The 23726-nt window shown below is 33.3% G+C and overlaps 1 protein-coding gene across 1 annotated transcript; it reads left to right on the top strand.

The window, feature by feature from the left end:
- Positions 1-6573: 6573 nt before the first annotated feature.
- Positions 6574-11559, top strand: LOC110282460 (serine-rich adhesin for platelets). Its single transcript, XM_071185886.1, has one exon. The coding sequence runs from the start codon at positions 6574-6576 to the stop codon at positions 11557-11559; it is 4986 nt and encodes a 1661-aa protein (XP_071041987.1).
- The last annotated feature ends 12167 nt before the right edge of the window (positions 11560-23726 follow it).

Raw genomic sequence — 23726 nt, 5'->3', positions numbered from 1 at the left:
TCAACGTCACGCTGTTTTAAAATGTAAAATGATAGTTCTAATACATACTTAAAAATAATCTATGTTCGTAATTTGGGTATAATTCATTTTAAGTCGAAATTTGAAACATTCATTTCTTAGTATGCTTAAACATGGCGTCGATAATGACTATGAAAGCATAAAAATGAATTAAGCAACTAGTTACTATTGTTTCATAATAAACAAAATGTATTATAAAGCAAAGATTAACTGATATTAACGGAAATGACAATTTTTGATTTTATTTTCTTTAATTTTTGTTGTTTAAACTACGTTGCCGTAGTAAACAGCGCCACACAATCTATGAAAAGAAACAAGAACCCATATAGAAATGTTAAGCAAAAATCAACACTTCGGCTGCTAAATAGTGGCAGAAATAGTCTCCAGAACGATTATTCTATTAAATCGAATTCAAAACAAAATCATAATTATTATGCCAAATCAAATGGAATTGTATCCAATGATCTTTTTGAAAATTCATTAAAAGATTTGAATTGTACGAACAATAATGACTCTCAAAGATGCATTATGCCACTTATTTATGCGCCATTAGTGAAGTTAAAAAGCAAAAGGCGTAGAGAAGATTCAGTTGACAGAAGAGGGAACAAGTATAAATTGTATAAACAGAAGAATTTCGTTTCTACTCCTTATACCTTATATTTATCCACAGCATTTAATCAAGACGATGACGGCTATAGAATGCTCTCAGCTAATGAAAATCAAGATCGGGCTACCTCAGAATTTACTTTAGGCACTGATAATAATAGCTCATTCTCAATTGCATACGATGATGATCAGATTTATTATAGAACACGTGACAACACTTCATCATATAAAGTTCAGGAATATGCCGCATCTTTAAACTCAAAATTTCAAACTACTGGTCCCGTAAAATCACAAGTGGCTAAAATTCTACATCAAAAAAAGAGAGATAAGCAGTTTGTTTCGATAAACGAATTTGAGGATAAGAATCAGTCAAATTCCGATCTGACTATTCAAAGGATGAAAAGATATGCAATTGCTAAGCTAGTTAAACATAAGCCTAAAAAATCTTATAATTATCACCAGAACCTTAATTCAGTAGTACAGGGTGCTGACAAGGAAGAGTTTGATCATCGTTTTAGTGCACAGAGTCATCGCAGAATGCGCCGAAATCATCTATTATACAGTTATTTTCACCGGAATATACCTTCATTTTCACCAGGTATTGGCAAAGACAGGTCTGATGATCGTTATGCTGATCAGAATCGTCACAGAATTCGCCGATACTATCCAGTATACAGCTATTATCACCAGACTCTTCCACCATTATTACCGGCCATTGGAAAAGGCTGGTCTGATCACCGTTATGGTGCTGAGATTCATCACAGACTGCGCCGAAATTATCCATTTTACAGCTATTATCATCTTCAACCTCCTTCAGTAGTATCGGGTATTTGGAAAGAATTGTCTGATCATCGTTATAGTGCTCAGAATTATCACAGAATGCGCAGAGATAATCCATTATATAACGACTCAAATGCACTTGAATACACCACAGAGCAAAACTCGCAGTTACAGCTTAGTAATCCGGCTAACGTTACTGAAAACGAACTTCTATTTTCTCAGCAGAGCGATACTCTTCAAAACTCAACAGTCCAAGACGAGGACTATACTGATGCCAAACAAACCTCTTATGACGAACAAAACTATCACCAGGATATTATTCTTTCAGGTAGTGAAGTCTCTTCTAAACACGTCAAGCGGCAGGCCTATCAGGCTTACCAATTCTTGACTATAAATACCCCGCCGAACATTGCTGTACGACCTGCCGTAAGTTTTGATATTGAAACTCATTATGAACAAACTCAAGTTACCCCCATTCTCTGCAGTAAAGCGCCTGGTAAGATTCCCAGTTTAACCGACTACTTTCCCGGTAAAATAGACAGTGACGCAACATCGCAATCCCACCCGGTTGCTGCAGGTGCTCCGAAACAACCATTTAAGGCTTTTAAGCAAATCGAAATTAGCGATGCAATGCTTGGACCAGGCATCGATCTTAAAGCTCTTTTCAAAGGAGTTACAGTTAGAGACGTGTACGTTACAGTGCCAGTTACTATAAAATCATCATCCGCAACACCACCGAAACCAACCGCACGGAAACGTTTGAAACCACCTCCATCACGTAGAAAAATTATCAGAGTAACCACACCACCCACCACGACTTTCCGAACAGATGAATATGAAACGGATGACTACGAGACGGAAATTGACGAACCCTATGAATATTATTCTCATGGTCCGGACACTGACATTATATCTGATCAATATTATTTAGGCGATGGCATCACGACGCTCCGATCACCAAGTCGTGGGAAACGATCGTCGCTGATAGATCGAAATGGTGAAAGATCTAAAGAAACATTTCTCTGTGACAAGAAACCGATTAATATTAAATATCGATCAGGTCTCTGATATCTGTGATTATTATTAGGAAGATATCATAATTATTCAAACTTAAAAGTCTGGGAGAACTATAAATGCAGAAGACTGAATTCACTAGCTATTTGTTGATTAATATCTTTATTGCCCGTGATTAATTCTTACGAAGTCTGGTTTCATGTACTGACATTATTTATGTGTTCTTATTTTTATGGTTAGAGCATCATAATGATTTTAATGAAAAGTGAAAAAAAATACCTGAAAATCAAATTCACAAAAAATTTAATAAAATTGTATGTGCTTCTTTTAACATTTATTATTATCAAAGATAATGTTTTTTTAACTTAGGAATTTTTACGTTAGCCGGAGAGAAAGAAAATGTATTATTTTTTTCCATTTTTTTTATTTTAATAACTTTTTTGTAGGAAATTCTCTTTAATAAAAAGAAAAAATATGTAGTTGAACATACTTGCGCTCTATGAACAGAAACGACGTACCTACACTTACTACTCAAATTTCTTTTTAAATTATGAAAATTTATTTTTCGGTAAAAGGGTTTAGATTCAAAATCTGGTGGTCAAATAACCGCAATTTAATATTATCATTTAAATACAATTTGTGTATGTATCACATTGTGCATGAGTCCCGCAGTGGACTGATCGTTAAGACACGGTTCCCAGCAGATCACCGAAGTCAAGCATCACTGGCTACGGTCAGTGTGCGGGTGGGTGACCACTTGGATCAGTCTGCGTAGGGACCGAGGGTGTGCGGTATTGGTNGTAGTTGAACATACTTGCGCTCTATGAACAGAAACGACGTACCTACACTTATCTACTACTCAAATTTTTTTTTAAATTATGAAAATTTATTTTTCGGTAAAAGGGTTTAGATTCAAAATCTGGTGGTCAAATAACCGCAATTTAATATTATCATTTAAATACAATTTGTGTATGTATCACATTGTGCATGAAGCGAATCCCTTTGAACGAATCTCTTTTAACTATAATTTATAATACTATATACTGTATAAATACTGTAACACTGGTTGTTTATTTGCGATGTCCTCTTCTAAATTTTGTAATCTGTTCATCATTCTGATAAGTTCTCTTAAGCTATACTTTGCATTTTGTACACGAGCTTGCATATCTAGATATATAACAAAGAAATAAATACAATTTTCTTCGTTAAAGTAGTAGAATCTAGAATCTTGGCAACCCTTACAGAATAGCTTATATAGTTCTTTTCTAGGAAAGTTTTTTTTAGGGTTATGACATAAGAGGTTGTAGGTTCGTGTCCACGTGTTACTGAAGAACCTGCGAGTTTAAATAGAAAATTAATTACAATTTTAGTTTATAGCTTTGTGCATCAGCGTTTGTATGTTATTTGCTTGAAAGCGATGAAGTTTTCTAGCAATTTCAGAACTTAACGTTTTACCTCACTGGCTATGACCTTAATCTCAAAACCATCTTCACCTAACTAATCAGGTCTTCTACAAACTAGCCTAGCAATTAAGCGCTCAAACTATTTGCTTCTAAGTGTTGAGGTTTCCGGGCACGGAATTGTGACTTCCACTTTTGCTGTCTGAAATCTAAGTTTTTAATACACCGTGGATTTTTAGTAAAATTTTTAGGCTATTCCCACTTAGTTTCTGTAATCGTCTCGGGACACGAACCTGTAACCAACATATATCTAGCCTGTATATCTAAGTCTCCAATACATCCTCCCCTAAAATTCGTGTCTCTTAAACCTGAGTGAAATTAGTTAAACTTCAATTTATTCATTTATTTTTGCACATATGCAAACTATTTAGCTCAACCAAAGTCAAGAATAACTGTCTTCGGTCAGTAAGCGGGTCGGTGACCACTTTGATCAGTTTGCGTAGGGACCGAGGGTGAGTGGTCGAGATCCTTGTTTAACTGTTATACTGTAAAGTGCTTGAATTCCCGTGAAAGTCGTTTGGATACCAAAGCGGAAGAGCCATCCCCTCTGCAGAGGATCAAAATTGTGATGGCTTGTCTTCGGATTATCCCCAGGGACGCTTCCCAGACCATCGCCAATAGCCCATTGGGAAGATCTAGTGAAGTCAAGTACCTACCTACGAAAATCTAGTATAAAAATCAGGTATCTACCTAACAAGACCCTGAACAAATTATAAGCATTTGTCTAGTAGACGAACAGGTAGAACAAAGTAGAGCACTGCACAAGGATGCTTTCAAGGTTACTATGTCCCACAGTGGACTGATCGTTAAGACACGGTTCCTAACAGATCACCGAAGTCAAGCATCACTGGCTGCAGTCAGTGTGCGGGAGGGTGACCACTTGGTTGTTGTTGTTGTTGTTCATTTACGCAAACTGATCCAAGTGGTCACCCACTGACACACCGACCGCAGCCAGTGATGCTTGACTTCGGTGATCTGCTGGGAACCGTGTCTTAACGATCAGTCCACAGTGGGACGGTGACCACTTGGATCAGTCTGGGTAGGGACCCAGGGTGTGCGATATTGGTCCTCGTTAAACTGTTCTACCACAAAGTGCTCGACTCCGCGTGCAGGCCGTCGAGCTACCGAAGCGGGGGTGCCATCCCCTCTGCAGAAGATCAAAATTGTGATGGCATGTGTTCGAATCATCCTCAGGGATGCAGAAATGCCAACTTGCTCCGGACAGCAAATATATGTTTTAAAGTGGTAGTTTAACAATTGTGATTCTTGGTTTAATAAATTCAATTTAGTAGATTTTTATCCACCACTATTTCTAAATAATTCGTAGGCTTATATAATTCCCCACTTTATAGTACTTAGGTCATGCTATACCTTTTAAAAAGCAAGCAAAAATAGTCAAGTAGTTTCAAAATTTACTTTGTAGCTATTTACTGTTTTTTTACTTATTTTGGCGTGTCCGGAGCAGTTGGCATCTCTGGGGATGTTTCCCAGACCGTCGCCAATAGCCCATTGTGCAGCTTTAGTACGATGTAAATGAACTGCTGCAACAACAACTTCAACACCAAGGTTACAATAGGATTTGAACCCACTGCCTCTATGCTTCAGTGCGTTCAGTGGAAGGACAACGACCCTAAGCTGAAGAGGCCTCTTCTTCAATTAAGGTCTTGTATATTTTTTACTTGTAAGCAGTAAGATTCCCCACCCGGTTCGAGGTACAGGATGTATTAAACTTTCCGTTATGGTGTGAAATCTTAATTTTTCTTGTCCTTCAAATTGATGAGGGCTTAAACGCACAACCACATAGTTTCTTTATGAAGTTAATCATTTATTCCTATATAAATCTGCTGTATGCGTGCTAAAAAGGCCTATAAGTTTTTGTCTAGTTTAAAAGCAGGTAAGATGAATTATAGAAATATACAGAGATAATAATAAAAAAAAAACTATTGGGACGGAACCCGTGACCTTTACACTTCAGAACGTGAACTCAAGGTTTGAAAAACTACGCAACTGTAAATTTGGTACTGTAGCATTAAAGAATAATACACTTAATAATCATACTTTAACCAACGAAGAATAATATAATAGTGTAGGATATTGCAAAAAAAAGAAAATAAAAAATATTAGTTAATGGGAGTTTTAAAATGAGAATTTACGCCGTCTAGTATCAAAGAACAAAACTTGTGTGACGTTCGTAAAAAGATTAAAAATGCAGCTGGATATAAGCAGATGGATTGAACTCAAAAGTTGAAAAAATTGAGTTTCCGATTTGTGCACTACTTTTCTAAAATGACCTAACTAAGTTTATCAGAACTTGTGATGGCAAGTGCATTTTCGCCTGATATAAACAAATATCAAAACAAAAGAGGCTCTGTATTTTTCTTTATCAGATAAAGCATTTAAGTGTTAATACAAACTGCATTTGGATGTGGAAATATTTGTAAGTTACTTAACGGAAGCTATTTATTTTATAATAATATTTTATGCTCGTTTATTTGAAACAGTTTTAAGTTCAAAGAAAAGAAAACAACGTGTTCTATTGCAACTTTGGTATGACCATGCTTGATGCAACAAATCCAAATAATATGATATAGACGAATTTCTTGATTTAAGTTTGTGTCATTAGAAAGTAGTAAATACAGAATTTGAAATACAATTTAAATACTTTTTAAAACTATCATCAGAATTGCATTGTATAATGGCAGAAAAATCAAATCAATCTGATGATACAGAAACTACAAATATTTCTGATGCTTTACAAAACAGTGGCTTTGAAAAAGATTTTGTTCAAGAATGCTCCAAAAAACGCTCATGTAATGAATCTCAAGATGAAATTGTGCAAATAGATGCAGATAATTTTGAGAATGTCGCCGGGGCAAGGAAGATCGTTTCATTTAAAGAAAAAACTTCAGTTTTAGAAAGTACGAAAAACATCCCTTCATCGAAATCGCCTTTAAAACTAAAAACTGGTGAATCTGCGACTGCTACTACTTCAGCAGATCCGAATTTTAAACTTTCAAAAACGGCATATAGAGGGAAATCTGCAATTTCAACATTACCAGTATCTCCCCATTCTAAAGTGATAAAATCCCCATTAAGAGAAAAACCTGCAACTTCCATATCCCCAGACTCACATTTTAGATTGATAAAAACTGCATCTAAAGAAGAAAATGCAATTCCTGCAACTTCAGAATCGCCTTCTCATCTGTCTTCACACTGGTTTCATAATACTTCACGAGGTGAATCATCCCAATATGAAAGCCAAATTACACGTAGAAAACCAAACTTGCAAAAGATGGGTCCGATAAGTAATAGATACGTAACTCAGCATTCGCTGCAACAGAGTCCAAATCAATTATCCATGACTCATAGTTATTCTGTCTTTGGTCAATATGAGAGAAATTTTAACAATTGGACACACAATTGGCAAAACGCACGATCAAGCAATGTTAAAAGAGGGTCAAGATATGATGGTCATTCAAATCTACCAACTCCACATTTATCTCAGCATGCATCGCAGACTGTTTTTGATTGGTACAGGAGCAATGATATCGGCAGGCCACAAAACAGACAAAACATACGATCGAAAAATGAAAAATTGCAGCCAACCAGTGCTTCAGACTCTTCAGTGTTGCAAACTTCATACAGATCCCATAATGATGAACAATCTGCATCAGTCCGATATAAGAGTCGAGTTTTTTTTAGAACTCCTAATATAGATAATATAACTACAGAAAATAATAAAAAAGAACCAAGATTTGTTTCAAATCTTCAGATAAGACGAAATTCTCCAAGTACTTCACAAGATCTATCAGCTGTTAATGAGAATCAAGATGCCACTATTGAAACAATCAGACAAAATATACTTTCAAAGAACATTAGATCTGCTGCAGACTCTTCGATTCATCATATGTCTCATACTTCGCAAGTTGCATCGAACACATCGACCCAATGCCAGAGTCAAATTACCACTACAAAATCCAGCAGGCCAAATATACATTCTAAATATGTTGGACGGGAACCGGTAACAGACCCTTCAATTTTACAGACATCACACCATCCTCATGATGCTTCGGAAGATGTATTAGTCCATTGTAAGAATCAGGCGAGATGTCGAAATGTACCTTCAAAAAACATGAGTTCGGGTCCAAAAAAAGTTAGAAATCCGTCGACTGTACATACTTCTTACAATATTTATCCAACTTCACAAGCTACATCTGCTCAATATGGGTATCCTGTTAATGCTAGGGAACCAAGCAGGCCGATTTTAAGTACAAAAAATGCTGAAAGGAAACCGAGATTTGTTACAAATTCTTCGATCTTACAAAATTCTCAGAAGTTTCATAATATTTCACAAAATGCATCATCTCAATATAAGAGCCAGTTTAGCACTAAAGAGCCAAAAAGGCAAACTGTACGTTCCAAACTGTACGTTAATTCGGAATCAAGATCTTCTACAGACCCTTCGATTCAACATTCTCAACAGTTTCATAATACCTCACAAGTTGCATTAGCTCAATATGGGAGCCAGTTTAGTACGAAAGAGCCGAAAAAGCAAACTGTACGTTCAAAGAATATTAATTCGGATCTAAGATCTGATACGAACTCTTTGATTCAGCAGAATTCTCAACAGTTTCATAATACCTCACAAGTTGCGTCAGCTCAATATACGAGCCAGTTTAGCGGCAAAGATTCCAAACGGCAAATTGTACGTTCAAAGGATTCTGGACCAAGATCTGCTACAGACCCTTCGATTCAACAGACTTCTCAGCCGTTTCATAACACTTCACAAGTTGCGTCAGCTCAATATAAGAACCAGTTTAGCACTAAAGAGCCAAAAAGGCAAACTGTACGTTCCAAACTGTACGTTAATTCGGAATTAAGTTCTTTTACAGATCCTTCGATTCAACATTCTCAACAGTTTCATAATACCTCACAAGTTGCATCAGCTCAATATGTGAGCCAGTTTAGTACGAAAGAGCCGAAAAAGCAAACTGTACGTTCAAAGAATATTAATTTGGAACTAAGATCTGATACGAACTCTTTGATTCAACAGAATTCTCAACAGTTTCATAATACCTCACAAATTGCGTCAGCTCAATATACGAGCCAGTTTAGTGACAAAGATTCCAAACGGCAAATTGTACGTTCAAAGGATTCTGGACCAAGATCTGCTACAGACCCTTCGATTCAACAGACTTCTCAGCCGTTTCGTAACACTTCACAAGTTGCGTCAGCTCAATATAAGAGCCAGTGTAGTGACAAAGAGCTAAAAAAGCAGACTGTACGTTCAAAGAATATTAATTCGAAACCAAGATCTGTTACAGACTCACCCATTCAACAGACTTTATACCAGTATAATAATACTACCCAAGCTGTTACCGCTCAATTTGAGAATAATGTAAGCACTGAGAAATCAAAATTGCAACGAATACTCTTAAATAATATGAAAGCGGAATCCTTAGACGTGCCAAAATTTTCAATTGAAAACTTTCCTCCCATATCATCACCTGTACCTAAGGCTCTTTGTAAAAGAATTGTAACTGTTATAAAATCAAAAAAAGTATCGAAAAATAATCTGGAGGAAACCAATTTAGTTGCTGGTTCTTCAAATATTCAGAATACTCAACACTCCATTAAAACGGTAGAGGTTAAAGATTTGGAGAAATCTCAAAACATCGAGATTTGTTCTCACATTTCGAGAATTTTACCTGAAAACGTCACTCAGCAGACATCAAAATCTGAAGAAACTGCATCAGTAGAAAACGTGACTTTAACTGAATCCTCTCAGATCTTTCCCTTTATAAAAGAGCCAGTATCTAAAGCTGTATATATACGTAGTATCACTTTAATAGAGGAGAATAGAATGATGGATTACAATCTTGAGGAACAAGTATTAGTCACTGAAACTAGGAACAGCGAAAATATTTCCTATTCGCCTAAAGAAGAGAAAAATTCCTCGTCAGGAAACTATGGTTTGCCGACTTCTAAACAACCCGTAACTATTTCAAACGACAAAGAATGTTTCAATTCTACAAAAGTAAATACAGTACCAAATACTAATTTAGAGCAGAATATTTTGTATCCCGATCTTTCAACTAGATTGACTACCTACCATTCAACCAACTATGAAAAAAATGAATCAACAGAAAATGATGTTCTTGTGTCGTTCCAGAAATGTCAGAATTTACCGTACTTCGAGAATCCTAAATCAACATTTAATGAAGAAAATGAAGTTAGAGATGTAAATACAGCATTACCCTCTAATGCTGAACAGCATATATTAATCTCCGATTTTTCAACTAACTATATAAAAAATGAATCTACAGACCCAAATGTCTTAGTATCATTTGAGAAATGTAAAGATTTATCTTTCAGAACACATCCTGTATCTGCACCTAGTGTAAAAGAAAATGTCCTTTCTAGAAAAGAAAATGTCAATTCTGGAGAAGAAAATGTCACTTCTAGAGAAGAAAATTTCAGTTTTAGAGATGAAAATAAAATTTCAGAAAGTTATATGGAGAAACAAATTTCAGATAATTCAAGTAGCCATGATTTTCCGATAGCTGGAGAGTATGGATCTCACAAACTTCAGAGTTTCAGCTACAATTGTAAAATAGGAGAATCTTCATACTCTATGCAGAATAATGCACCTAGAGAATTCAGTAGACAATTAAACAGAAATCTAGAGGAAAATAGATTGGTTGATAGTTCTTTCAATATTCACGGTTTATATGATACAGGAACAGCTGAAAAGACGCACAATTATGACTATTTGACTCCCCAGGAGTTTCAGTTTTATCAAAACATCCCTCCTCCTTTGCATTGCACAAATAATATTACATTTAATGAAGCAAATAGACTATCAGACCCACTTCTGGAGGAACATAGTTTAGCGATTAGACCCTTAGATATAGAGAATATCTCTCATATTCCCAATACATCGAAAATTGAACATACTGACCCCCATAACATTCAATACTACCCTTACATTTCTTATATTGTACCCACACAAGACCACCAAACAACTAGAGAAGCAAACAGCGTATTAAGCAGTACTTTAGAAGATCCAAGTAGTATTCAAGATACCCATTTTTTCCCAAACAGTGTAAATATGGTACCTATAGTAAACGATGGTTTTATGGAACTCCAGAATTTCCCTTGTGTATCACGCCCTATATCTGGACTGAATTATGTATTTAATGACAATTTTAGTGAGACAGACAAATTATTAGTTAGAAATCAAGATTCGCCTAATACTTGTGAATTTGGAAATGCAGAAAACTATTCTTCAATGTTACAAAATATTCTTTATTTACCTAGCATTGCAGAGCCTATCTACTTACCATATGTTAATAGTGCAACAGGCAGTGATCGTAGTTTAATAACTAGTTCATCAAGTGTTCAAGAAAACATTTCAATTCATCAGAACTATCAGCAACAGTACGTACCTGCTATTGCTCAATCATTGCCATATGCTAATGGTGGTACAGACAGGGAAGTGCTTTCTGAAAGATTGGAGTCTGGATATCATGATAACAATTCGACTTACCAGAACAGTTTACTTTCTTCAACAGAACCTGCAATTGTGTCTTATGTTAATAGTGCACCAGACGTTGAAGATTATATTCGAAGATTAGTTTTCGGTTCTTCTGTTGTTCAGGATAACATTTCGACTCCTTAAAACTAGCAGGATATTCTTAATCCTTCAACCTTCATAGTGAATCTGATAAGTTTTGGTAAAGATTAGAACGACGTTTGAGAGAAAATTCTTACTGACTAATTTTATGAATGCCTAGACTATGTCGATTAAATCGACTAGAATGTGATAGTTCCACTTCTCTTGCCATAAAAACAATTTCGTTCGTAATTAAATAATAGCAATACCTTAAATCACTATTTGCGGACTTTCTTTTCTGTATTATAATCAACTATCTAAGTTTTAATATAGTTCTGAGTTTAAACATTACGAGCATTTGCAAGATAAGCATAAGTAAGTGAAAAAATACATTTTTAGGAAAATGAATATTTTTTAGAATTTGTATTATTTTATGATATGAAGTCCTATTAAAAAATTATTACTTTTATGCTATTTATGTTGAGTAACTTTAGTTACTATGTTAGCTAATATGTAAAATGTTTTAATAAATATGTCAATTTTATTGTGAAAATTTTAGTTTCTAAATAATGAAGAATTAAACTTATAATATGCCTTATTTTTACAAATGTCAATAATTATCATTAAACAATGTTACTGAAAATATTTCAATTTATTAGTTTATAACTTCATAGCTAGTTTATATTTATCATAGAAAAATATTCATAATTATCATATGAAATATATTGAATATATAAGGTCGCATCACACTTAATCTATATTATTAAAATCCTAGTAAAAATAGATTGAAGAATGTGTTCTACTTCCATTTTTATATTTTTATACACTGCTGTATGAGTCTTCTTTATTTTATGTTGATAGATTTTTTTGCAGTTATTTTTATGCCCAGTTTTCCTCTTTGTTGCTGTTGCATGGATTATCCGCAAAGACAAAAGCAAATAACCTTTCCTAACTTTTGATATAATTATCAGATTTTTACATATTAAGCAGCAATTTCAGTGATTCAAAAGTAAAACTGTAAATATGTTAATGGCAAGGTTATAAATTAACTAGAGTTACGAAATCAAACGTAAAAACGCAATTTCCCTGAATAAATATACATTTTTTCAACGAATTTGAAATCCGTAAAACATTAAGATAATTGCATAGCCTCATTAGACACAGTGTCTAATATATTGGACAATATTTGGAATAATTTTATGAATTAAAAAATTATATTTTTAGATAGTTTGCATTTGCTTGCTTTTTATAAACGATTGTCTATGTAAAACCATATTTGGGAGTGCTTTCGTTGGGCAAAATGTTTAATTAAATTAAGAAAGTTAAGAAACATGACGCAAGTAATCTTTTAAAAAAATTTATGGCAAATAAATAACTCATTTGAGTCCAGGAGATTTTCTTTAGCAACCAAAATGTGAAGATATGTTCTATAAAAGTATTCTGCATAATGTAAAAAAATGTCAAGGGTTATAATTTATATCGTTTCTTATGCAATAATAATCACATGCGAGAGATTACTCTCTTCTAATATATTTCTAGGTAAAAATTGAATTTTCTCCCTTTAAAGCTCAGCGTCAGAAAAAGAAAAAAAATGATTTGATAGTAAACACGGGAAAATAAGGAAAAAACCGGGCAGCTTTATTTATTATTTCTTTATTATTTCAAAATAAACCCCCAAAAATTTGCACAAATCATAACTTTTTTGCCTCCATTTATAAAACTTGCTCACCCCAAAAATTTTTCTAGTAAAATATTATTTATATAACTATTCATTGTTTATTATGTCATATGATGATCGCACATTTTTAATTCGATGAAACGTATTATATACATCATCTTAGCAAAGTTATTTCTTATGATTTAATCGAATAATTAAATAAAAATGGTCGAATAAACTCCGATAAATAAAAATTTAAAAATAAAATAATTTTCTTAAGTTTTACTTCTTTGGAGCTTTAACAACGATTAGTTTCTGTTTTTGTCATTTGAAATTGATTTTTTGTAAAGAAGTAGTAGAAAATTATGATGCTGTTTCATTTAAAGTTATTCAAGTCATCATGTTCATTTCAAATAATAAGTAAAAATTAAAAATAAAGTTATTTTTGAAAAAAAAAATTCTTTGGGTACACGTGTTTCATTAAGGAAGGCAATTATAATTTTACCTCCAAACTAGTTCTGGTAAGCAAATATATTATCTTAAGATTTAACCAGTCAACTGCGGAAAAAACAACTTGTGTTCAGTTCGTTCCACAATGGTTTCTTTTTCTTCATAGTTAAAAGTAACATTATCACTCCTGAAGTAATTTCCATGACGAAAATTTATGTCGATTGTAGTAATATTTCGTACATGACGAAACATATCGCAGCAACCAGTTAACTGGCTAAGTGCTACTGGTACATTTAATTACCTTGCACTAAAGCTGTACAATGGGCTATTGGTGACGATCCTGAGGATCCCTGAGGATGAACTGGAGACAACATACATACGTCACAGCTTGTTTTACATGGAGGACGCAATCACATCCATTCACATCCATTCGCAGATCGCAATTTTGTCTTAAACAAGAGCGCAATCAATCTGCAATTCAGTATCCCCAGGGGTATCGATTTGCTATCAGAAATTGGAGGACTTTATGACCCCGACAGATTTAGCGGGCATTAGTCACAAGAAATCTTCGGGTGGTGGAGATCGAATTAACAGGTTAAGTGAAAGAAAACTTTTAGTTGAATGGAAATTTCTTTATATTATTTAATATATTTCTCGTTATCATTCGTGTATGTATAGATTCGTTAAAAATAGGTCCCTTAATGGACTGACCGTACCCGGTTGAACACCGAAATCAAGCATGACTGGCTGCAGTCAGTAAGCAGGCCGGTGACCACTTTGATCAGCCTGCGTAGGGACCGAGGATGTGCGGTATTAGTCCTTGTTAAGCTGTTCTACCGTAATGTTCTCGGCTTCACGTTCAGGTCGTACGGCTACCAAATGCAGAGGATCAAAATTGTGATGGCATATCTTCGGATCATCCTGAGGGATGTTTTCCACACCGTCGCCAATAGCCCATTGTGCAACTCTAGTGCGACGTAAATAAAGTACCTACCACATTAAAAATAGATGTTGGATTGAATAATAATGATTTTCGGTAGCCAGTAATTTATTAAATAGCCACTAAATTATGGTGCCCTGAGTTTTTGAAATTGGTAATAAACTTCAAACCAAGTTTTCCTGAGGTTTGTGATTTCTTTCATAATGCATGAATCCTATCCTGAGTTTATTGAGTTCGTAAATGTCTTGCGAACTATGATATCCTGAATATTGAAAGTTTTTAAATAAGCTGCAAAATTTGGTATTATGAGTGTTATGAGTTCATTAATAAAGTTTGGTATCCCGTGTGTTACGAGTCTCATAATAAGCTGCGGTATCTTGAGTGTTACGAGTTTCATAATAATTTGTCGTATCCTGAATGTTGCGAGTTTATTAATAGTCTGTGATCAATGCTATCCTGAGTGATTCGAGCGTTTTGAATATGGTTCGCTGATTGTTACGAGTTCATTAATAGGGGCAGATACATGGTATTCTGAGTGATATGAGCTCTTTAATAAGCTTCGATATACAGTATACAGATTGCTGAGAGTTCATAAATGGTATCCTGTGTGATAAATGGTATCCTGTGTGATTCGAACTCTTCGATAAGCTCCGATATATGGTATCTTAGGTGTTGCAAGATCGTTGATAGCCTGTGAGCATTGGTAAAAATAGCTTTGCGACTGCAATGTGAGTTGGTTTTGGAAATTGCAGTCGCTCAGCAATTTTGAAACTTTTAGTAAACCCAGGTTCAAATATTATCAACAAATTCCCGTAGCATATTAGCAGGCTGTTCTTTTTCCGTTTAAATATAACGTGCGAATCATTAATACTTCTAAAGAGCATTTGACACTCAACTATTTTTTCTTTTGCAGTGCATTTTTTTTTGTTTAATTATAGACATGGAAGTCATTCGATTATGAGAGTTTATCTGTGACGTTTATCCGAGAATTATCAGTGAAATAGCCCAACGACTGGAGCACGAAGTAGAGCTCTTAACGGTAGAACAATTTAACTAGAACCGAACACCCTCGAGTTCCTCACAAGCTGATCAAAGTGATCACACAACCGCTCACTGACCGCTTCCAGTGACGCTTGACTTCAAAGATCTACTGTGAACTGTGTCTTACGATCAGTTCACTAGAAGTCGATTGGGTCTTAGAATTATTCTAACGTTATCAGTGGTTTAAGAACCATGCTATCAATGATTGGAGAGTGTGTTGATAAGAACAGGTATTTGCTATCACAGTGTGTTTCTCTTGTCTGAAATTGAAAAGCTGAGTAGATATGTTGTTGCAGTTCATTTACATCGCACTAGAGCGGCACAATGGGCTATTGGCAACGGTCTGGGAAACAACTCCGAGGATGATCCGAAGACATGCCATCACAATTTCGATCCTCTGCAGAGGAGATGGCACCCCACTTCGTTAGCCCGACGACCTGCACGCGAAGTCGAGCACTTTACGGTAGAACAGTTTAACGAGGACCAATACCGCACACCATATGTCCCTACGCAGACTAATCCAAGTGGTCACCCACCCGCACACTGACCGCAGCCATTGATGCTTGACTTCGGTGATCTGCTGGGAACCGTGTCTTAACGATCAGTCCACTGTGGAACCTGAGTAGATAGAGGTTCTAATTGCCATTTTAGTGAACTTGAGTAAATACCTTCAAAGTTTATAAGTTGACAAAAAGAAACTAATATTATGCTTTGTTTTCATTTTTTTTCTCCAGTGAAATCAATTGATTCCTAAATCTTAAATAAACAGTTCCTGTCATAGCATTCGCACTCTTGGCGTTTTAATTTGATATAAAAAAAGCTGTTTTCTAAGGTTACCTATTGGCTGCTTGTTGATAACTGTAATTAAACACTCCGTGCCAAAGGGGTATCTATCGACTGTCCCCCTAAACTTCCAAAGAGTGGAGTGGAAGTAGCGGGTTCAAATTCCGTTTTATCATTGGAGGTATCATCGTGCTATCCTTCGTACTATCTGTTCTATCATTTGACATTCGATAATCCAACTCTGACTAACTGGTCTTAGTATTAAGCACATAAGTTAATAAATAAATAGACAACTAACTAAATAAATAAACAAACAAACGCACTTAGAATCTTTTTCACCCGCAACGATAATCAAAATACCTACTTATACTAATCTTAATACCTTCATCCAATAAGTTCACAGAAATTTAATAACTTGGCATATTAACTTTATGATAGAGGCCGGTATAGCCTGCCTCGCAGTTGCGTTGGGCCCATGATCAAAGCGTAGTGAGTTCGATGCCCGCCGCCTCCGATTTTCTATGAATCTATACATATACGAAAAATAACAAGAAATATATTAAGTAATTTAAAGAAATTTTCATTCAATTAAAAGTTTTCTTTCACTTAACCTTTGAATTCGATCTCTACCGTCCGAGGACTCCTTGTGTACAAAATGGTGACTAGTGCACGCTAAATCTGTCGGGATCACAAAATCCTCCAAGTTCTCATAACAAATCATTACCTCTGGAGATACTGGATCGGAGATTGATTGTGCTCTGGTTCAGGTCAGAACTACGATCTGTGAATGGATGGATAGAGTGTGAATGTATGCTCCATGTAAAACGGGATGTGACGGATGTATGTTGTCTCCGAATCAACCTCAGGGATGTTTCCCAGACCGACGCCAATAGCTCATTGCGCAGCTTTAGTTCGATATGTAAATAAAATTACCGTAACGTACGTTTATGATATTTAGTCAAATATGACTACACTAACATGTTCTATCTAGTATCCTAATAATCACACAGTGCTAGAAAATATATCTGGATAATGGGCAACAGGAAGAAGAAAAAAATAAATGTGTTCTAAGGTTAGAATTGGTTGTTGTTACCTTTAAATGCTCCTACAATTGTCAAACAGGATGAAAGGCTAAAATAACTTTGTTTCAAATATTTGTATTTTCATGTACACTGCTGCAAGTTTAATGTTCTGAAGGAGATGCCTTATATTTGATATTTTATTAATGATAACCATTAAGTTAAAACATCTGACAAAAATCTTATTTTAATATACAAATTAAAATCATGAAGTCACTGTAAAACTTACAGGATGAAAACAGAAGATGATCTCATTAATTTCTGTTTAATTTTTGACCCTTTTAGTCATATATCTACTCTTCGTAGCAATTAAAGCTTTTTTACCATTTTTCTGTCGTATATCTCAGCTCAGCTTGAAAAATACTGTTCACATCCAGTCGATATGAATATGCTTATATTCATATCGACTATGTATAGATGAATCTGCGGTTATATTACATCACGAATATATGAATATGAATATTACGACTTTTAATATCTGAATATGCGGCCATATTACATTGTGAATGCATGGAGATTAATATATCAACAATGAATATATGAGAATCTGCCGACGTAATACAGTGTGAATATATGAATATGAATATAACGACAAAGGATAGATGAATATGTGGTCTTATTGTATCAGTTGATATAATATGACCGCAAAGAGTAAAATAGATGTCACGGGCAGGAGGAGACAAGATATCACGTTCTTTTGTAATTTTATTGAGATAGACTAGTAATAATTCTTTTCTGACAAAGGTTCTAAAAATAGAGCAACAATGTTGCTTAGTGAAATCATAAATAAAAATTATTTTTAGAATTAAATTTTTGAAAATTTTTGAAAAGTATTACATTAAATTTAAAATCAAAAATTTATTTATTTTTATTAAATTTGAAAAGAAAAGACTATTAGACATATATTCATGTCTTAAATAATTGTCTCAGAAAAGTGAGATAAAATTTTTTCATTTAAGTTTTGTTGTTTCTCTTAATTTCAATTTTGTGAACGCAGTCATAAAAATCCAATCTTATCTCATACGTATATTTGAATGTCAATATCAAATTTATGATTCGTATTATGAACGTTTATCAACAAGCCTAACATTTGAAATCTATTTTTCGTTAAAATTCAATTTTTTAAAAATTTTTTAGTACTATAAATAAAATAAAACTCCATTTAGAAATCGTTCTTAATACGTCAACAGATCAATAGATGGCGTTCCTAAAGCATAGAAAATCCATAATATATACATCTTTAAAGAAACGGAACACAAATGCTATTGGTAGATGGCAGCATGAGTAATATTTTAAAGATAACTTTAATGTGATGTGAAAATTAAACTAAATATTAAATGTATCCTAGTAGAATATTTAAAGATCAGAATAAGAAGAAATTAATATGAAATAGTGAATTAATCTTTCACAAGAGAAAATAAAACCAATCGAATAATTAGTTTGTTATGAAAGCGAAATTGTAATTTCTACACAAAATTATCAACGTGTCGGCATTATTTGTCAAGATTAGATCGTTTATGCTATAAATTATGTCAGCTCCTTTGTTTAATTTCATATCCAATGGAGGTTTGGCTACTTTATTTAAAAACGGGTTCCACAATCCTGAGTTTTTTGTTGTTAAATTTACATTTTTTTTTAGTAGTTGACTTAGTTAACAGCTGTGTTGGATAAGGTTGATGCAACATGGTCAACTCTGGCAATTGATTAAGTCAATAATTTCTTCATTTAATTATTCTGATCATTTTTACTATTATAATTATTATAGGACGGTAATTAAAAAGAAATTCTTTTGTATGCCCAAACAGACAGGGGATCCTCACTGACGTCTAAAATTGTAGTCCTTTAGTTCTGTATTGTAGTCTAGAGTTACCCTGGAACAATGAAATCATCGCATTATAAGTTCTGGAATAAATCACTCGAATTCATTTTAATCTTAATATGGCGTCAAGTTGAACATTATTATTATAAATTAATTCATCTTGCACCTTTTTTTTAAAGATATTACCGTTAAACTATTTACCAATATCAAAACGCAAATTTCCAATTTAAGGTTATTTTACAATCTCTTGTAAAATGGTAAAATTGCTTACTGAATATTTGTTATTTATTAAAAATCTAATACTCATTAATAATTTAAATAATACTCATAAAAATTTAAAAAGCAAATTTTTGATTTAAAAAGTAAACTATTTAAGACTTGTATTGATTAGTCAATTCTATCGCAATTAGAACTTCAATTTTTCCCAATTTAGAGAACCAGTTTGGAAAAATTTGCAGAATCGCCTAAATTGCATTGATTAGAACAATTGTTCAACAAATTAGAAATGCGTCAATTCCTTATTTGTAATTTGATTTCTTTTCAATTGGATTTCAATTTCTCTTCAATTTCTTTCTTCTCTCCTCTCAATATGAAGAACAAATTGAATTTCTCAAATTAGTTCTGTTTACTTAAAGGTTATATAGACCAACATCAAAATCGTAACTAATTTTTTGAAGTTGTTTTAGTATCTTTTGCAAAATGGGGGAAGCATTTACTGAAAAATTGCTCAACATTCATAGAAAATTATTGATTTATCAGTAAATTACGAACGTATTAGAGATTTCAGTTATCGAACTGAATAAATTTCTTCTTTCCTAAATTCGAATTCAAATCTTCTAAATTTGAGGAACCTATTGAATTTTTAAATTGGTTCTTTTCCTTAGAGGATTTAATTAGCATTAATTAAAAATAATATTGAAATTTCTTCACTTTTTCAACTTGAACGTGATTAAAGATCAATTTTCTTCCATTGAATCCAATTTTCCGGTATTTTAACTCAAAGTTTTTCAATTTAAAAAACCAATTAAATTTTTTAAATTTTTGGTACTTTAAAGATCTCATTGACTAATATCTAAACATGCACATCTATTTAAGGTTTATTTTTTTATAATCTTTCGCAAAATGGTGAAAGCATTTGGAGAAAAGTTGTTACTCATCATAAATCAAAAACTCAACATTCATAGAAAATTATTGATTTATCAGTAAACTATGAATGCATTAGAGATTTGAGCTGTAGAACTTGTATCGATTCCTCAATTCGAAATAAACACAAAAGAATAATTCTTATCGAGATTGTGGTATGAAATTCATCTATCATTCGTTTCAAACGACTCTCCCATTTTGCTTGATAGATGTTTTGAAGAAAACGATATGAAAATTATTCTAATATCTAACATGTTTTTCTTTTCATCTGATTTCCAGCATAGTTTTCATGATTTAGATCGATCAAATAGAATGTCGGAATTAATGTCAATTCATGGTATTAGAATTTCTCCAGATCTCTATATGCCATAAGAAGATAATAGTCATTTTATTGTTTCGTGCATTGTCATTGTACAAGAAAACCAAAATATTTAACAAAGATCTGGAAATCTTTATTTATCATCAGCATAAAAATTTAAATAAAAAGCAATAATGGTAACTTATTTTATCATCTAACCTTTATATTATTTTTCTCTATAACGTTATTGAATTTTATTATTTAAAATTAAAGTTCTGTACCATTATGATATTATAAAGTTATCGTATGATAATACCTTATTGCTCTGTAAAAAATTCAGGACAAAATTACTGTATAAAGTTCCGGTACTTTGTTTGCATCATCCGTGAAATCCATTTTACCGTAGTATCCATTTTACCATAGAATCCATTTTACCTTAAAATCCATTTTAACAGTAAAAAATTTCACTGTAATTTTTACGATAATATTCATTTAATTGGAATTTTCAATGATTTTATGGAAATTATTACTGTAAAAATTACGATGTATCAGATTTTTTGTTCTGTAACATGTTCCGGAAAATGGATTTTACTGTAAGAATTATCGGCACGGTAAGTGCAGGTACTTTTTATCCTAATTTGATTCGAAAATTTTTTTAGGGTGTATGAAACATTTTATGATAAGGAAATTTGGTTACCGTTTTACAATGATTGAGCTGTAAATGAACCGCATATTAACTTTTTTAAAATTTATATTTAATATTGTAACAAATGTTATGTAAAATTTAAATAATGAATACAAAATAAATATCTGAAATTTTAAAGAAACTTTTGCTCGTTCGCTAAATATTTTTTGGAGAAAAAATATTGATCGAGATTTATAGTAAACAAAAATTAAATAAGAATTTAAAAAAGTTTATGGATGAAATTGTAAAAGAAAACAGATAAAATTATTAGGTCCTTACTTTTATCTCAATATAAACGAAAGCTAAATTTGCGTTAATATTATGAAAATTTTGAAATCTTTTAGTAGAATAATTTTGAATTTTGACCGTCCCGCAGTGGGCTGATAGTACGTTCCCAGTAGAACATCGAAATCAAGCATCACTGGCTGCGGTTAGTAAGTGGCTGGGTTACCACTTTGATCAACTTACGTAGGGACCGAGGGTGAGCGGTATCGGTTCTCGCTAAATTGTTCTACCGTAAAATGTTCGACTTCGCGTGCAGGTCATCGAGCCACCAAGGTAGGGGTACCATCGCCTCAGCTGAGGATCAAAATTGTGATGGCATGTCTTCGGATCATCTTCGGAGATGCTTCCCAGACAGTTATAAATAGCCGATTGTGCAGCTCCAGCACGACGTAAATAAAATACCTACCTACCTTGAAATTTGATGGAAATAAAAATCTGTTAATTGTCAAGCAACTAAGCTGATTGGGAAGTAATCGAGGGGGTTGTTGAGGAAACCGAGCTGGTATGTAGCTTCCACACTGTTAAAACTATGGCGTAATATCTCTCCGAATTTGATGATGAACAACGCTAAAAAATGTGCGAAAGTGCACTTTATTTCAACTCAATACCAAATATAGCTTTCACATACAATTTAAATAATATATGAAAACTCTAAACACCTTAAATGCAACAAAAAAAGTACACCGAGATCACGGTCTTTTACATCAGATGTTCAATATTTTCACTTTCGAAAACTTCAATGTTGGCTCTTTATGACGTCACCTATGATTGTTTATTATCGATAACGAGCTGTCAAGTGTTTCTGATTGTTATAAAAACAGAAACTAGAGTTCCCGTTAAAAGATGAATGTATGTTTTTATTTGAATAATTAAGATATTCATATTTTATTCTGTTAACTGTATTAAATTATTTAATAGCACATCGCTCCTATCCGCTTCTGCTATGTTAAGCCTAATTCGAATTCTTCTTAATATTTTCTCTGTGTTACGGTATGTTTGATTTACAAACTAATTTTATTTTAAGAATTCGTGTACACATTCAACCTGAATTAATGATCGTTATTTTATACTGTTTCTTAAAAATAACTTTACTGACTCTTACATGCAATATCTTATCGTAATTTAATTATAAATATTAGTGCTACTGAATACCGAAATTATGTTGCCAACTTCTTTAGGTGTGTTATAAGGATATTTATATTTTTATTTTAAAATCTCTGTAAACTGAATCGAATAATTTTATTATGTCTAATATCAGTCCGCTTCTGCTTTGTTAAGATTAGTTTGAATTCATCTTAATATTCTCTCTGAGCTTCGATGTATGTTTGATTTAAAAATTCATTTTCTTTTGATAATTAGTGTATATATGCAACCTAAAATGCTGATTCTTTTTTATACTGTTTCGTAAAAATAATTCAACTGATTTTTATGTGTTTTATCATATCTTACTGTTATTGGAAATTTTAGACTTACTGAAAGAAAACATGGTTGCGGCTACTTTTCAGCAAGTAGCGTAAATGAATATTAATCTTGTATCAGAACAGCACTTCTGGTGTAAAGTAGTTGCCACCATTTTTAGTGTTAAAATATGCGGGAGATTTTTACTGTGTTATATTTCCAGTTTTTTACTGCGTAGCTTTCCAGCTTTTTCGCTGTATAACTTTCCTGTGTATCTTTTTATAACATATTTACACCAAATGCAACTGATATGCTATGGCAAATTAAATCGCTTAAAAAATATTAAAATTTGATGTTGAATACATCAATTTATTTTTACAAAATTGTTCCAACTGTGACAATGTTGTGTCAGTGAAGGGATTCGTACCTCTGATCTATTAGTCATGAGACCAATTAACACTCTCGGCTGTAATATGCACCCAACTGCAAGGACTAAGTCGTTTCATTAAGTGGGCTTAGTTGGTGAGATCAAATTTTAGTTGTTTATCTGTATTAGGTGAAAGCAGTTAATAAACGGTTTTTCTTACAGTTAACAGTTTGAATAACATCTTATTTATGGTTATTTGACTGGTACTTGAATATGACAAAATAACGA

Source organism: Parasteatoda tepidariorum, chromosome 9 (assembly GCF_043381705.1).
Source record: "Parasteatoda tepidariorum isolate YZ-2023 chromosome 9, CAS_Ptep_4.0, whole genome shotgun sequence".
NCBI classification, from domain to species: domain Eukaryota; kingdom Metazoa; phylum Arthropoda; class Arachnida; order Araneae; family Theridiidae; genus Parasteatoda; species Parasteatoda tepidariorum.
The sequence above is the reverse complement of the archived record's forward strand: the minus strand, read 5'-3'. Positions and strand labels throughout refer to the sequence as shown.